This window comes from Carassius gibelio, chromosome A11, assembly GCF_023724105.1.
Source record: "Carassius gibelio isolate Cgi1373 ecotype wild population from Czech Republic chromosome A11, carGib1.2-hapl.c, whole genome shotgun sequence".
Taxonomy (NCBI): Eukaryota; Metazoa; Chordata; class Actinopteri; order Cypriniformes; family Cyprinidae; genus Carassius; species Carassius gibelio.
Window position 1 is genome coordinate 6,108,475 of NC_068381.1, and position 17,429 is coordinate 6,125,903.

The 17,429-nt window shown below is 35.7% G+C and overlaps 2 protein-coding genes and 1 long non-coding RNA gene across 3 annotated transcripts in view; 1 reads left to right on the forward strand and 2 right to left on the reverse strand.

Moving 5' to 3' along the window:
* LOC128022154 (semaphorin-3F) overlaps positions 1-7,866 on the forward strand; it is a 60,347-nt gene extending 52,481 nt beyond the window's left edge. The window contains exons 14-19 of the mRNA XM_052609442.1: positions 427-515; positions 1,439-1,480; positions 2,047-2,204; positions 3,075-3,142; positions 4,385-4,518; positions 5,696-7,866. Of these exons, the coding sequence (XP_052465402.1) occupies positions 427-515; positions 1,439-1,480; positions 2,047-2,204; positions 3,075-3,142; positions 4,385-4,518; positions 5,696-6,115 (911 nt within the window). The 3' untranslated portion in view covers positions 6,116-7,866. The remainder of the gene's footprint in view (positions 1-426; positions 516-1,438; positions 1,481-2,046; positions 2,205-3,074; positions 3,143-4,384; positions 4,519-5,695) is intronic.
* LOC128022156 (uncharacterized) lies at positions 5,641-11,232 on the reverse strand. The gene is made up of 2 exons (XR_008185869.1): positions 10,632-11,232; positions 5,641-6,166 (listed from the first exon to the last, which is right to left on the reverse strand). It is a non-coding gene; the product is annotated as an uncharacterized LOC128022156 (long non-coding RNA).
* A 2,322-nt stretch (positions 11,233-13,554) lies between these two features.
* Positions 13,555-17,429, reverse strand: part of LOC128022157 (caM kinase-like vesicle-associated protein) — a 39,894-nt gene continuing 36,019 nt past the window's right edge. Inside the window, exon 11 of the mRNA XM_052609444.1 lies at positions 13,555-17,358. Within this exon, the coding sequence (XP_052465404.1) occupies positions 17,011-17,358 (348 nt within the window). The 3' untranslated portion in view covers positions 13,555-17,010. The remainder of the gene's footprint in view (positions 17,359-17,429) is intronic.

Sequence of the window (17,429 nt, forward strand, 5' to 3'; positions counted from 1 at the left end):
AGATGTATTGCTCCGGTTGCAATAAATCTCTGGTGATGTGCACAGAGGAATGCAACGGGCACGCTTAAATCAAACTAGCATTTTGGTCAGACACAGCCACTCAAACATGTCCGTTTTTCAGTAGAGACAGAGCCTGACAAAGTACAGCCGAGCTGAAAGATGAGTTTACCTTAAAAACAAGAGAGAACAGAGGAGGGGTTTTCAAAGGAAGTGATGGTGTATGGGAAATGTGAAGGGTCTACATTGTAGATGGGAAGGAAAGAAAAAGTAACTCAAGTGTCTCAGTACATACTCATGATTATATCAAGACATAAGGTGCAAAGAATATCACGATGCTTTGAATGTTTTGTGCACGTGGAAACAGCTAGTTTAATTGCTTGTGGTTGGCTCAGTGAATAATCTGACTGTCTTTCTATTGGCCTACAGACAGAGGTACAGTACAGAAGGTGATCGTCCTGCCCAGAGATGATCTGCAGACAGAGGAACTACTGCTAGAGGAAGTGGAGGTCTTTAAGGTGAGATCTGCACCTGGGGTCTCCTGTTGCACACTAACTTCTTAATATTACATGCTCTTTTGAAAACTTGATTATGATTGACCAAATGTGAGAATTTTATATGGGCAAATATTTTTGAGCACTGGCCACGAAATTATATATTTGTGACCCTGGACCACAAAACCAGTCATAAGGGTCAATTTTTCGAAATTGAGATGAATACATAATCTGAAATCTGAATAAATAAGCTTTCCATTGAAGTTAGGATAGGACAATATTTGGCTGAGATACAACTATTTTAATGTCTGGAATCTGAGGGTGCGAAAAAAATAGAAATATTGAGAAAATCGCCTTTAAAGTTGTCCAAATGAAGTTCTTAGTTCTTAGTTTTAATATATTTGCAGTTGGAAATTTACAAAATATCTCAATGGAACATGATCTTTACTTAATATCTTAATGATTTTTGCATAAAAGAATAATCAATCATTTTGACCCATACAGTGTATTTTTGGCTATTGCTACAAATATACCACAGCATCTTAAGACTGGTTTTGTGCTCCAGGGTCACATTTGACCATTGTCTCAGTTATTCTGGTTCAATGCATTGAATTTCTGTTTAATTTACTTGACTTTATTATAACACTTAGATTTTTTTTTTTTTTTTTTGAAATATTTTATGCTCACCAAGGCTGCATTTATTTTATCCAAAGCACAATAAAAACATGAATATTTTTTTTATATTATTACAATTTAAAATAACTTTTCTTTATAAATTTTATATATATAAATATATATAAATTAAATGTATTCCTGTGACACAAAGCTGAATTTTCAGCATCATTACTCCAGTCTTCAGTGTCACATGATCCTTTAGAAATCATTGCAAACAAAAGCTTTTTATTTAGGTGTCATGCAAATAATATATTTGAATCTTTCACTTTCAGGTCCCTACTCCCATCACAACTATGAAGCTTTCTTCAAAACGGGTAAGAATTTACTGTACACTAAACCTGTTCACAAACATTGATGTTTTATATAAAATACTGAGGAATACATTACCCATGAAGAGGATAACTATAAGCCCACTTAAGATAGACGTGCAGCTGCTTTCTGTCTCTGTAATCCATAAGCCTCTTTCATAAGGGCATAACAATTTTACAGATCTATGAAGATAAAATGTTAACTTATCATTCAATGCGTTTTATTCTTTCATCATAATTGGGATTGTTGGCAGATGTGGCATGACATCATTTCTGGGCTGTAATTTAAACCCTAGTTCTCCCAGAAAAGCTGATTTAAAACAGCTGATCCTAAAAACAGAAATGCCAAGTTTATAAACGCTGGAGGAAAGAAAAAGGTCTATTATCAGAACAGGCTTAAATTTGCAGTTCAAAACCTGCATCTTCAATTCATCACATTAGGGCTGGGATAGTAGGGTTTTTTCTTTCCAAACAGTTTGAAGGTAGAAAATGGACCTTGAAGTATTAGGATCAAATTATAATTCTAAAGCGAGAAACAATTTGCATAACAATATGTTTTTGTTTTGCTGCAGCAACAACTATATGTAGCGTCCGCGGTTGGTGTGACTCATCTGGCCCTGCACAGGTGTGATGTCTATGGCGAGGCCTGCGCAGACTGCTGTTTGGCCCGGGACCCTTATTGTGCATGGGACGGCAAGTCCTGTTCTCGGTACTCAGCCTCACAGAAGAGGTAAATATGTCAAGGCACTTCAGAACCCAATGACATTTACACAGGAGTGTGCCATCGCTGTGTTAGTCAGCATCTTCATACATACCACTTTCAGCTATGTACAGTGTGATCACATTTGGTTTTAAAATGTGATGTCAGAGCAATAGCCTAGTGGTTATTCTGTATTTTCTAGAACGAGAGAAATGCAGATCTGAATCCAGTTCCCCATCTCTGTTTTCCATAATTTCTTAATAATCTGGCCTATTTCTTTATTTGGTTATTTTTATTTACACTGATATAAAATAATGAAATGCATATTAATAAGATCCAAAACCTCAATAAATTTTTTTTCAAAACTCCTACATATCAAAGATCACATTCCAGTCATGTGTGTTCATGAGGATTCAATCCTCATTTACAGTCACAGCCTCCTAATTTCTGGAAATGTTATTCATTAGATGTTGCAACTGAAGATTGCTTTCCTGCATTAGTCATATTGGGCAATTTCAGGGCGGATCACAGTTTTAATTTAAAAGCTTCTGCTAAATGCATTCATTTTCATTTATCCCAAAGTGTTTGACACAAACAGGTTTCTGTATGGATCCTATTTAGTGAGTTTTCTTATTGTGAAATGGGAAGCAATTTTTTATGAAATCCAGATCAGATTGAAATTTCTTCCTCTTCTGAACTTTACACATACAGTAATATAATGTGCCGACCATCATATCTTTAGTGTGGCTGAGTGCACAGCGAGATTTACTCTAGTATACAGTACAACATAGTTTGGGCTGAAAAAAAAAACTAAAAATGGTGTTTGTTGAAAGTATTTTCATGCTTTGTCAGATATAGGTGGAAATTTATTTCTTATTTTGTCACATGGCTTCCTTTTAGACGCAGTCGGCGACAGGATGTGAAATACGGGAATCCCATACGGCAGTGCCGAGGATACAATTCCAACAGTAAGCTACTAGTCAAACTTTACTATAGGGTGACCACCTGCTAATAAGCCCAAGGGGGGACAAGGGGTATGTTTCTGAGGGACAATGTGGGACACCTTGCACGGCGGTGCCCCCACACCATGGGCAGACTCACTGACAGTGGTTTACCCATTTCTAGCACATACCACCTTACATGGTATATTAATAATGCCCTATTCCCCTAAACGTGTAACTGCTGATGTTTGCTCATGACAGAATTGACAGATGCACTTCCACTTATGATTTACTTTAGCTATTTAATTTATTCACTTTAAATAAATTATAATATACAATTATAGGATTAAAATGAATTGTAGTTGCTAGACCACAGGAACAGTAAAAAAAAAAAGTCTAAACTCACAACTCCAGAGGTTCACGGGGAGGTAAGATGGTGAACTCGCATGTTAGTAAAGGCAGGCGCATAAAAAAAATCTTTCTCCATTTTTCGAATTGGAAAGCGTGCATCTAAAAGTCTGGTATGCACGTGCGTGCACTGTCATGACAACAACGAAAAAGTTGACAACAACCTAGTCAGCAGTTCAACTGAGGGGGGGGGGGGGGCAGTACAGTAGCGTGCTGAACTGTCAAGTAATGTCCGTTTGGCTGCCTGGGGCTCGAGGATATAGAGTGACCAACTTTTTTTGAGCAAGCATTGATTATGCGTGAACGCATGAATTGGGCTTAAAACGCTGTGCACGCACGCGCTACGCGGGACGGGTGGTCACCCTACTTTACTACAATGAATATTTGTAAATACAAATATTTATTATTTATAATATCAATAAGTAGGTTTAGTCCTGTTTTGATTAGTTTGTTTTTCACTTCTAAAGTAAATATGTCCGTTGTATGCACAATTAATTAACTGATAAATCATTCACAGATAGTACTTGTTTTCATATCATGACACAATTATCAACATAATCAGTTCATGAATTCAGTTTTATTTGCTTTTTATTTCATTTGTGAAATTTGTTTATAGAAATTAAGTATATGTGTAAAATACAGTCATGCTTTTTTTGTACAACCATAATGAGCTGTTTGCAGAAAACCTCACTCTGCTCTGGTCTGATTTTTGTAGTGTTCAGTTTATTTACATTCCTGTAGTTTGACTGACACAGCTTTCATTCTACTGGCTCTGCTCTAACGGTTCATGGCCAGCTCTCATACTCGCTCAAGAGCTGTGTTAATATCAGTGAGAAGTGACGTGTTTTTCTTGTTGTCCAGCTAATAAGAACACTCTGGAGACGGTGCAGTATGGGGTGGAGGGCAGTAGCACGTTTTTGGAGTGCCAGGCCAGATCACCACACGCTGTCATTAAATGGCATCTCCACCGAGACAACAGCGATAAAAGGAGAGAGGTGAGGACGCACATGTACACAATACATGCATAAATAAATAGTATAGATGCATAATATGCCAGTGACCTTAATGGGATGAGCCAATATTAGCATTTTTTTTGATTCAGCTTCATCCTTTTTAGACAGATGCTGAATGCCTGTATCATGAAGGATTTTTTTAAGTATATTGTTTTGTGCAATATTTTGTAAAAAAAAGAAAAAAAAGAAAAGAAAATATAAAAATATAAATTTAAAAATATATTTTTAAATATTTTTGTAAATAGTATAATTACCTTTCACACACGCCAAATTTCAACTATTTGAAAATGTGAAATCTGAGGGTGCAAAAAAAATCTAAATACTGAGAAAATTGTCTTTGAAGTTGTCCAAATGAATTCTTAGCAATGCATATTATTAATCAAAAATTAAGTGTTGATATATTTACGGTAGGAAATTTACAAAATATCTTCATGGAACATGATCTATACTTAATACCCTAATGAATTTTGGCATAAAAGAAAAATCGATAATTTTGATACATACAATCTTTTTTTGGCTATAGCTAATAATATACCCCAGCGACTTAAAACCAGGGTCCAGGGTCACATACAGTATATAGTATAATTACTGATTTTATATATATATATATATATATATATATATATATATATATATATATACTCTTATGTAGTTATATTTATATAGTTTTAAAACTTTTTTACTTAAAAAAAATATATACAAAATTATATATGTAATTATACTATTTTATGTAATGTATAGTGTTTGTGTGTGTGTATAAATAATTTAAATTATAATATTGTATCACGTCTACTTGGTTTAAATTAAATATCATTTTACATGTGATTTTACATATATAATTTTGTTAATATTTAAATATAGTATGTAGTAAAAACTTAAATTGTAAATGAATTAAAAATAAAATAAAATTTATAATTAAAAAAACAATATTTATAAGTATAATCCAATAAAATGCTACTTAAGTATAGTATATTTACACATAATTTTTATGTGATTGTAATATATACTGTGTATATATATAAAAAATTACTGATAATTGGTGTTGGCCAACCATAATTTTTTTTATCAGTGCAAAAGTACTAAATAATAAATAAGCAGACTCAATGACACATCCAAAGTTTGCTGTTTTATTAATCATGGCTGTTTTGTGTTTCTTCAGGTCCGTACTGATGGGCGCGTGTTGAAGACGGATCAAGGTTTACTACTGCCTTCCCTCCAGTCCTCAGACTCTGGCATCTACATCTGCACAGCCACCGAGAAGAACTTCAAGCACACCTTGGTCAAACTTCAGCTGGTGGTCTTGACCAACCAGGCCGTCAACAACATCCTGGTGGAAACAGGCCGTCCGGCGGCTTCTTCGCTCCAATCCAGCACCTGGACCCCCAGCTCTGGACAGTACAAAGACCTTCTGACCATCCTCAGTCAGCCTGAGATGGGCCTCATAAACCAGTACTGCCAGGACTATTGGCAGTACGGAGACCCGCTGACGGGGGTCATCCAGGCCCAAGATCTCAAAGAGCTGAAGGAACAGAAGAAACCACGGAATCGCAGACATCACGGGGATGAAGAGGAGACATGAGGGGGTTTCCACCCCCCGGTCCTATAGGAAAGACTTCTAAAAGAGTAAAACCTGAAAAAAAAAAATCTTCCATCAAATGAAACGAACTTCACAAGCAACAAACGGAATTCCATCTCTTAGCAGATAAAGATGATATCATACACAGTATTTATTGTAGGTTGTATATAGTACCATTCTGTGGATTTCTTTGTACTTAAATAGAAAAATGAATGCTCTTTGTGTATAAGTACCTAACGGGCAAATATTATTGTAACATTATTTTTATTGTCACAACTACAAACAGAGCAAGAGAAATCTTCATTTTCCATCATTCGGGCATTGACGATTCATTTATAAATGGACATAAACTCATAGACTATGAACTATGTTGAACTGAAATGGTTAAGGAAAGAGCGACTGGGAGCAATTCTTCCCCCTTGGACTCTTCACACAGAAAGAAATTTGGAAAAGGCGGGCAGGACACGCTGACATCATAATGCTCCTCACCACTAGTCCCACCCCTAAGTGCATTCTGGTCCCTCATTGGTTACAATGATACACCAGCTCATATTGTCTTCCTAATGTCACTCTATATGCACACACATCTGTTTCCGGTGCGCAAATGTTTAAGGTCATCCAGTTTCATGGCACAGATTTATTTTTTATTTTTTTGTGACTGGACTCTAGTTATGAGGGCTCTTAGTAAGCTTTTATTGTTTTTTATGCCACTTTTGAAAAGACTAAAAGCACAAAACAACTTGCAGCACGATGATGCCATAAATGCACAAATGTGAAAGCATGTCCTGGTCATATTTCACCTTTTAAATGTATTTTTTTTTAATATTTTTTTTATTTCAATTAATTTAAATTTAATCCATACGTTTTTCCCATTAAGTTATTCGTTTAAATCATTGTTTTCATATAATCATATTTCCCCCAATATTTTATTTTATTTATGGTATTACGATAATTTCAAATTACAAGTCTAGATGAACAAATACTAATATTATTTAAATATTATTTAAATAATTTAAATATTTGAATGAGATTTTTTTTTTCTATTATGATCGAAAATTGTTATTGGTAGTTAAGAAAAGGACCTTTTTTAAAGCTACACACACACATACAAAGAGGTGAAATATGATCTGGTACTGTTTTGTGAGATTGTGACTCATAGCCTAAAAATTCATTTAGATAGACTGGTGAATGCTGCAATATTATAAAAGACACATCCTGATATATGACAAAAGCTACATTCATTTTCAGAATGTGTTCACACAGGTTTAAACTACTCGAAGTCTTGGGAAGCTGGTTTTTCGTTGTGTGCATGATTTATCTAGTGGTATCGTAATAACGAAATGAAACATAGCTACGTTGCAGTTCTTTCTGTTCATATGTTTTTATGGTCAGGTCAGTGTTGGATAGAAGGCTGATGGTCTTCCTCTGCATGGCTTACACAGGCAAAACAGAGGACAACTATACACCTTAAAATGATGACTGTTTCCTCAACAGTTAATGGTATTGTCTCTATTCCTGCAAAGCACCACATGGCCCCAAAAACCAGTATGAAGCAGTGTCTTAATTTGAGAGAATATGGTTGTACAATTTCTTGGTATTTTTAAGATGTGTCTTTAGAAATGTTTGTGTTTTTATTTTGTCATCAATTTGAGACTAAATGCACAGGTGATGTTACTGTAATAATTGTGTAAATGATTGTCTTTCCCCACTTGCTGTTGCTAACTAATAAATTAAAGCTCTATATTTTATAGTAATTCAACTGTTCATTTTTCTTCATCAGTTGATTAATTTATCAAAGACTTGAAGTTTTTTGGGGGGAAGAATCCTGGGCTGACATGTCTGAGGATGGATTTGATGGTATGTTTGAGAAAGTGAAACTATGTGGGGATAATATTTCATTATTAGAGCTCTTGCATGCATTCAGTGGGGGTATTTCAGTGGAAATGCAGATTTATCAAACAACTTTATCCAAAAATGAAACATTCTGTCATTTACTCACCCTTAGGTCATTCCAAACCTGCATGACTTTTTTCTTAAATGCAAAAATTACAAAAGCTGTTCAGCATATATGTAATGAGTGGGAACTGGCAAGATCCAGATTGTACAGTATTATATTAGTGGCATTAAAGTGCTTCATATGATGTTGTAGTTTTGTGCGAGAATCAGACTAAAATACACTGTTCATTTATAGTGTCGTTGGAGCTAGTGTAATGTGAGATTACCGCAGCATCTCATATGAGCTTATACCAACAAACCTGAGCTGGTGGATCGTCAATGGAACATCTTCTTTGACGTCTACATGCAAGCTATATTTAAGAGTTTTTGCTGATGTGATTGTAATCTTTGCATATATGTTTAGTTCTAAGCTTTTTTTATGTGCTTAACCATAAATAATAATTTATTAAGTGCATTTATAAGATGATTTTGTTTTACAGTACATTACCGTAACAATCGCTCTGGAGTAAGTCTCATGTTCATGATGCAGAAAGATTGTTCTTGAGACTAAATCCAGCAAGTTTGGTTGCCAAACCACTCCCTACCAAGTAAGTTACTTTCCAATAAAATATATATAAAAAAAAAATAATTGAAACAAATTCACTTGAGAAACAACACTATAAGATATAAGAACTTGTTTTCAGAGATGTACCTTTAAGGGTTTTCTTTGTGTAGCCTTGTTTATTGTGTAGTGTATTTTTCACTTGTTTCTTGTTGTAGGCCTATGTATAATAATATTAATAGTAATAAATATAAAATCTGCCAATGTATTGACGAAAAAAATTTTGTTATCCGGAATTACATTTCATCCTGTAAAATTATTCTTGCTATCAAGAATTTATATCCTGAAAGGCAACAGCCAAACCTGCTAATGAATAGAATCCAAAATGGCTTGCCATACAACTCAGTGGGTGACAATAATGCCTTAATATTGGTGGCATAATAAAACCGAAGAAGATGAAGAGCAGGAAGACGAATGCTTGTTTAAGAGGGTTAAGATACACTCGCAACTCAAGTTTAAACGAGTACAAAATAATTTTTTCTGCAATAAATCTGGAGAGAAATAGCGCAGACAAGTATGATGCTTTCTAGTGCGTGTGTGTCGAGAGTCTGTGCTGGTGCACGCTATCAAATGTGGTTTGAGAAAACTGAGAGTTTGCCTTCATGCTAAGTGTTCACGTGAAGTATAATCAAAGTCAGAAAGTCAAGTTCTGCTTTATTGTCAATTCTTCCATATGTACAGCACATACACACGGATAATTGAAATTGCGTTACTCTCATACTTTGGGCTTTAGATGTTTGTGTGTGTTTTGCAAGTCATATGGTGAACAGGATTATTACAGCTCAGATTAAATCCCCTCTCCCATGTGAGTTGAATCAGTTTAGACGCCAGATAGAATTTTACTGGATGAAAACGTGTCTGTGATGGACAGACTTAGTCTTTAGTGACTGGATAAAGGACGTAAATCAGCGAATTTTCACAACTTTCAAAACTGTTATTAAGTGTTATGTCCAGGGCCGTGCAGAGACCTTTGGAGGGGCAGGTGCTCAAAGTATAAAAGGGGCACATGGAACAAGGCTTTAAATGGCGCTGTTCAAAATATCAATACAGCAATATATTGTGATGCATTCCTTGCGGATTCACGTATCGATATGGATGGTTATGTATTGATACAGCAGTAAATGCTTTGATGCAAAGAAACAATAGAGAAGACAATTTTAAGTTTAAAATAATAATAGCTCTGGGATTAGAAAACTGAAATGTCTTAAATTGTCCCAACCTGATGGCTTTTTCTTCTCTGTTTCAGCATTAATCTATTATTTTAACCATCACTACTACTCTTGCACCTAATCAATAAGTCCACCTTAAATATTGATACAAAACATAAAAAAACTGATCCACTGGAATATAGTGATTAATATTATTATTACTGTTGTAGTTGTTATTGTCTAAAATTGAACACCTTTGCAATGTAAACAAATGACAGGCTACATTTGTTATTCATATCCTTCACACTGCACTTTGATGTCAGGTATATTATGCATTTTTTATTGACACTGATATTTTTACATTTATTTCCAGAGAGATATTATTGAGTTTACAGGCTAAAGTGGTCTTGCTGTTGAAAGCACTGTTGCTATTGTAGAAAAAATATATATTTGCGTCACATTTAAAATATAATTATATAATTAATTCCTGAATTGTTTTTATTTTTATAATGATAATTCAGAGAATGAGAAAGCCTAACCAGTGTTGTGATAATTATTTTTAAGGCACTCAACGTGTTAAAAAATAAATAAGTACTGTAATATAATAAAAGTTTAGTCAAAAAAACATAAAAAAGACCAGACCCCTCGATGTCTGTGAAACTTTTCTCCCTCAAACAGCACGCTAGTGTTACTTCTACACTACAGGCTACACACAGCAACATATCTGCATGTTCTCACATCACATCGTTCTCGCAAAATAATAATAAGTATATAAACATCAAAATCACTTCGCTGAGAATGAAACACCACTTACCAGCTGCCACGGTTCTGAAAATATCTTTGAGCAATTAAAAATGCGCGTGTGGCCTGAGGAATTTTCCCGGTCAGGTGAAAGGTCAACATATTGGTCATTTTATTTACGACTAAATTATTATTAATAAATTGTAATAATATTATGATTGGGCGTTGACAAAAGGGTATGTTATTGCAAAAAAAATTCGAGGAAATTTTGCTTTGACAAAAGGGCACTTTTGGGGCAAAGGAGCAGGTGCTCAAGTGAACCGGTTCTTTCGGACAATTCGATCAAATAAACCAGTTGAAAAAAAAAACGGTTCACCGGTTCTTTTGCGCTCGATGTAATGTCATTAGCGATGACTGCCCTTAATTCAAGCCTTCAGTTTACCCGCGCTTATAACATAAGCACAGAATCAGTTCAGAATCAATCACCAAAAGAACCAGTTCGTTTCAGGCGAGCTGTGAGTCAGTCTGCTTCACACTGAATCACACATGCGCAGTATCATCAGCTCAATGAGCGCTTCAGAACTCCTGACCTGATATTTAGATATACTATTCTTCAATAAATATATTTGTTTGACAGGGAAGCTGTGCGCAAACAGGAATATATATTATTTTTTCAAAAAAAAAAAAAAAGCACCCCAGAAAAAAGGGCACTTTCTCTCCAGGAATAATAATACTGGTTATGTCCCAGTAAGTGCTGGGCCTGTCTTTTTTGAGGGTCTGGTGGTGGATTGACTATGATGTGACTGTGTCTGCCTGAGCGGCTGTTATTGAATCGTTTTTTCTAACATCTATTTTGTTTGCATCGATTTCAGACCTTGAGCGTTCAGTCCCCTGTCATGAACGCTTTCACTACTGACTACTGATTGTTTGAACATTTTTAATTATGATGTTTCATTGAATAAACTACTTTCTTTGCTACTTGACCATCCATGTTGTCTCGCGTTCATGTCGCAGTTGTAAGCTGGTTGTAAACATATGAAACAAATGAAATAGGGCACTACTCTGACTGAAGTATATTGAGCTCTGACATCAGTTTTTCGTTTTTGTCAGCACTTGAGTGTACTGTAGTTTTCTCAGTGGATTTACTTGTGACCTGCAGTTACTAAATATCATTCCCAGTGAGGACATCCAGCACTACTGCCTGTCACTGCATTGTTGTTGATCTCTGGGCACAGCGGGCATCATCATGGGCATCACATTTAGGTGGAACAAGATCCCATCATCACTAGCCTCTTGTCCCATTTGTGTCTCCCCCAGCATACAGACCTCTGTCTCTGTCTTATCTGATAGCTCCCATCATTCCCTGCGTCTGGTGTCTGGCTGCTCTCACCCACCGGGGTGATGGATTATTATCAGAGTGAATAGCGGAACACATTAAGGATAGAATGGCTCAGAAACCCACATGCTTATCTTCCCGACCCATCTCAGAGGGGGAAGGAGTGCCATCCTTTCAACATGCCATCATAGGCTGTCATTATTATGGAAAGGCCTCTATTCATGCTTACAAAGTCTTTTGTTCACTGTTTCAAAACCTCTTTATCGGTCTGAGATGAAAGCTTCAGAATAACTTTTAGCGATTATGTTTTGCCCAAGCAGATGTTTTTAGAAGTGTAACACTGTGGAAAGAAATTAAAGCATGGAATAACACTTTTAAAGTAACTTGATCAGTCTTGAAGGACAGAGATATTTGCTGGTATTATCAGTGTGAGATCAGGGACTAAGGAAGCGATTGCTGGCAATCCCATTATTAGTGAGTGTCTCAGATTTTTGAGAAGAGCACTAGATTATAGCAAAAGATTTCAAATGTAGGGTGAATCGTGTATAAGACTTCATGTTTATGACGTTTCGTGGTCTGGACAGGACATTAGTGGCCAGCACAGACTCTGATGTCATTATGAACATCCTTTAAAGTGGTTTAGATGCTGATGATAAATGTCAATTCATCCTCAGACTTTCATATAATGTCACTCTTGAAAGCTCAAAAAATTCTCAAGGATCCATCTCGTCTAGGACATTCTATTTTTGAATTGCTACATTCCGGCAGACGGTGCAGGGTTCTGAAAACCCGAACAAACAGAATAAGGAATAGTTTTTATTCCAAAACCATTTCTGTTTTGAATTCTGCAAAAATGTAAGCTAAGCATGTGTTTATCAAGTGTTTATCTCTGTTGATTGTAAGGTTAATAGCTTACATGCCAAGCTATATCTGTTTTTGACAACGAAATAACATAACTGATAATTTTGTGAATTATTGAATGAATCGTGCAACTCTGTTGAATGTGGGACTTCTGTGTGTAATGCTGTGTCACAGATCCTGTCACCTGTGTACTATTTATTAGATTGATTAATGTTTTTTTTTTTTTTTTTTACACTGTGCACCCAAAGGATTTCATTCAATCAACTTGTACAATGACAATAAAGTAATTCATTCATTCTTTTGAGGTTTAGTGACGCATTGGGTTGAAACTAAAATATCTACAGAAGAGAGAACTTTGTGCACTTAATGTCTGGCTGAATTTCTAATATAAGGATCAAATGTGTACTAAATGATTTAAACCAGCAGAGGGCAATCTTTACTAAGCCTCTAGGATGCTTGCTTTCTGAGGCACTGCATGGGAGTAGGCCACTGAAATTATAGGTTTCAATTATTAAAAAAAATGGGGTCTCACTTCCCTATAGATACCAGTGTCAAGTCATAACTTTCAGTAAGGTTGAGACTGACACAATGTCCCTCTATGCTAAATAATCACTCACTCAGCCCTTGCAGATTATCTGTCTGCATACAGAAACGATTTCAAGGCTGTTAATGTAACTGTCTACATATACATATACTGTCTACAAATAACATCAGATTTTTTACAAAATATTAAAATCTCAATAGTCTCACATTCTTGTACTTGACTCCATGCAACATATAATAAAGTATGACTAATAGATGATGATTCAGGATGTTTATTTTGAAAGCTTTAAAGTCAGTTGAAGAATACAGGGGTTAAAGTGGAGAGAGACCAGTCCTCAGTGTATTCACAGGTTCACAGTCAACCACACTGAGAAGAACAGAGAGGATGAAGAAATCAACAGACATCGAACACCAAAGGCAATAGTGAAGCACTATTTAAAAAAAATTGCTTTTAATTTGTATAACACAGTATCTAGTTGCGGTTTCGGTATACATGAATGCTATAAAAGTGTTTATTTATTTTCTTTTTTCAGACTTACATGAAACTTACCACTCTGTACTGTATTTTAGGTTTTACCAGTACGTATTTCTGTAAGTATTTCTAAATTAAATCAAAGACAAAAATAAAAAACATCTCAAAGTTTCAAGGTAAATAGAACAAATAAAGGTACGGGACGGATTTTTAGAAAGGAAATATTTTATAAGAGCAAAGAGAAGTTAAAGATATGACAATGACACGTGTGAGATCTAGTGTATATCATAGCTCACTTCAGTATAAACCTGTGACAGCACACACAATAGACCACAAATCAATAGACCACTGACAGCATAATTGCATATCAAGGCCTTCTTCAGTCAATCCTCCACTGATTCCTGTGATGTTTGGAAAATTACAGCATGTCGCCACTGCACAATTACAAATCATTGGCCACTGGAGGGGAAACTTTCGTCACTGTTTTTGTTCACCTGTAAGATAGGCTCGAAATAGTGGTACAATAGGTGCACTGACTTCATCTGACCTGTTTAAGTCAGAAGCTTCTCCCCCTTCCTGTATGACATCACTACTGTCAACTTCAACAGAGGACACGCCCATCAGAAATCGAGTGTTCACAAAGACACTGACATTGAGAGTAGCATCACAGTATCGCAGTTGTAGACTATTGCTCATATTAAGAGGTCGACCGTTTCTTTTTGCTTTCGTCAAGCTCTTGTAATCCTACATCACCTGCCATTTGTCTGTGCTAAAATAGAAATATGTTTGTGTAATGTTTACATCAACCTGTTCATGTGCAAATCATGATGGCACAAAATGAGTTTTACATTTACTATAGAACGCAACAACTAAGAAATTAATCAGTATTGCCATCCTGAGTGACAGTGAACACCAATCACTAGTGAAGCGTGAATGTTTAATGAGAAAGATCTGTATAAAACTGTTAAAGATGGGGTGTCTGTTGCTGACAGCAAACATTTCTATAAAATAAGTAAAAGGCAAAAAAACTATCTCTTAAAATGTTAAATCATTAGAGCTAGGGTTTGGCTAATACTGCTAGACTCAAAAAGGATTATTAGTGTGAAAGGCAGAATCTACCTTATATAGAGTGCTGCAGGGATAATCAATAAGTTATCATCACCCTGGTTCCCTTGACAAACAGTCTATAGAATTTAGTTAATTTACTGTAGAAAATAAGCTCTGTGACTAATACGTTTATGATTCTTACACATTTTAATTAAGATAATCACAAATGAACAAATGTTTTGTTAATTTTGAAACCTAAATACATTCACCTGGGGGTATTACAAAAAGCAGGTTATGTGACATACCCGGGTATGTTTGAGGATACACGAGCGGATAACCTCAGCTTCTGGTTCCAAAATCAGATATAAACGACCACTGAACAAAAGAAGAAGAAAGAAACAGCACGGCACACTTTTTCTTAGTGTCCATTTCCATAGTGACTTGTTGATTCGTCACTCTGTTAATAATGTCTTGAGTCTTAATCAGAAACATACTCTGAGTTTAGTGAACTTGCTCCTGGATGCATTTTTGGAACCACATACCTTGAGTACGCATGGTTTGGTGTTTCTCAACCAATGGAGGGTTTAGCTGATGGTAAGTTAACCGTGCTTTCTGGAATACACTCCTGAAGTATAAAGTTAGGCTATAAACAAATGACACAGAGGTCACACTTTTTTTTTTCAGTCTAGAAGTCTACATTTTTTAAATGTGAAATTTTTGAGTTAGAATAGCTTGCAAGAATGTGAGTATAAACACAAAAGTTGTAAAAGCAGATTAGTAAATGTTTGGCTCGATGATATTTTCAAATCTTAAAATATTAGATCTTATTTCTGGCATTTAACCAAGGTCCATTCAAGAAGTCACTGACTTCACAATGATGAAACCGAAAGTGCAAAAATACGAATTATTTCCTGTAGTACTTATGGGTTACTAAATGAGAACTTTGTTATTGTAATCTGAATGTTTGCGCCTGTATTTTGAAAATGTGTATGGGGTGGGGGGTGGATAAATTATATAATAATTTGACATAATCTGTTTTGTATAAGAGTTTTAAATAAAAATGACTTAACAGCATTAAGTAAATATCTGATACTTGTTTCATATTTCCAATTTAAAAAATCTGGATTAATCTAAAAAGAAAATCTATAATTTATATTTGTAAAATTTGATGTTTAAGTCTAATAAATGTCTCAGAATATATTCAAACTGCATTATAGATTAATAGAGGGAGATATCAAGAAAAAAAAATATATATATATATAATGACTGAATAAATATTCAACCCAATGAAAGAGTCTCAAAGTATAACCACTGTAACTTATGTACATCTATGCTTCAGATGAAATCCTATTGAAAACTAATTTCACTGTGCATGGCTTTGTACTTTTAAAACTGATATTTTTCAAAACATGTACAGTGTATGGGAATGAGTATATAATACATTATGAGAACAAATTAGTTTTTCCACTGTTCATGTGGCTAGCTACCAAGCAGATTTGAGGTTTTTCTTAAGTTTACCTACTCTGCTCCATTTATTGGGCCACATGTCTCAACCATTCAAATGCCATAACAAGATGAATTTAGCCGCCTTAGTTGCTGCTGAAGTATTTTTCATATAAACTGATGGCAAAATTTCATGAGTGTATGTTTGATCAAGACATGAAATGTCCACATAAAGCTGAAGCTGAAATGTCATAAACGGCAGATTTGAAAAAGCATGCTGTTCTTGGCTACGTCTAATCTACAGAGGTTAGGAAGCTATTTACAGAAACTTTACATTGCACATGAAACTGTGTATCTGTGCTCCCCTGACTACCTGCTCAAGAAAGACGTTTACTAACCACAATGCAAAAAAATTTAAAAAGTTACTTTATAAAATGAGGCCTGCTTTGATAATCTAACCTAAAACAAGTATGCAGATCAGTGCTGAAGTTTTCGATCTCGGCTTAATGTAAGCAGAAAACAGCTTTTTTCTTCTTTTATGCAAAGTTAAAGTAGCCAGAGCCTTCGATACATGTCACACAGCTTGTGATTCAATAGAAAACAGATGCTTGATGGGAAAGGTTTTAGAAGTCGGCTCATGATAGAGCATGTTGAGGTTAATGCTATGAGCTGTGGGATCAGTATTAGCATGCTTGCTGCTTATATACAAGTGAACGGGATCTAAACGCAGGTGGGAGAGAGGTAGTGAGATTAACCGCTCTGTTCCTCCCCTGTGTCCGATGGCAGGGGGGCTAAAGCCTCTCCGTTGCATCGTGATGTTGGATCAGGCTGTTCGGGAGCTGGGGCATGGAGAACAGGCTCAGCTGGTGGCTGGACGGTGGCAGCCATTGCTTCAGCACTGGGAGCTTCCACAGCAGGGGCTTCTATGCTCATCGAGTTGCTTTCAGCGGTACTTGTGTCGGCCTCCGATGGAGCTTGAGGGTTTTCCTGAGCCCCCTCTGCAGGGTTAGGTGCACCTGGTACGGCTGCTGCTGCTGCTGCTGTCTGATGCTCTGGTGCCCTGAGACGCTTCATCATGGTTGTGACCCGTACAGCTTTCTACAGGGAGGCAATAGTTTAGAATTAAATAGGAAAAACTCAACTTACTAACACACAAGCATTTTTAAGAG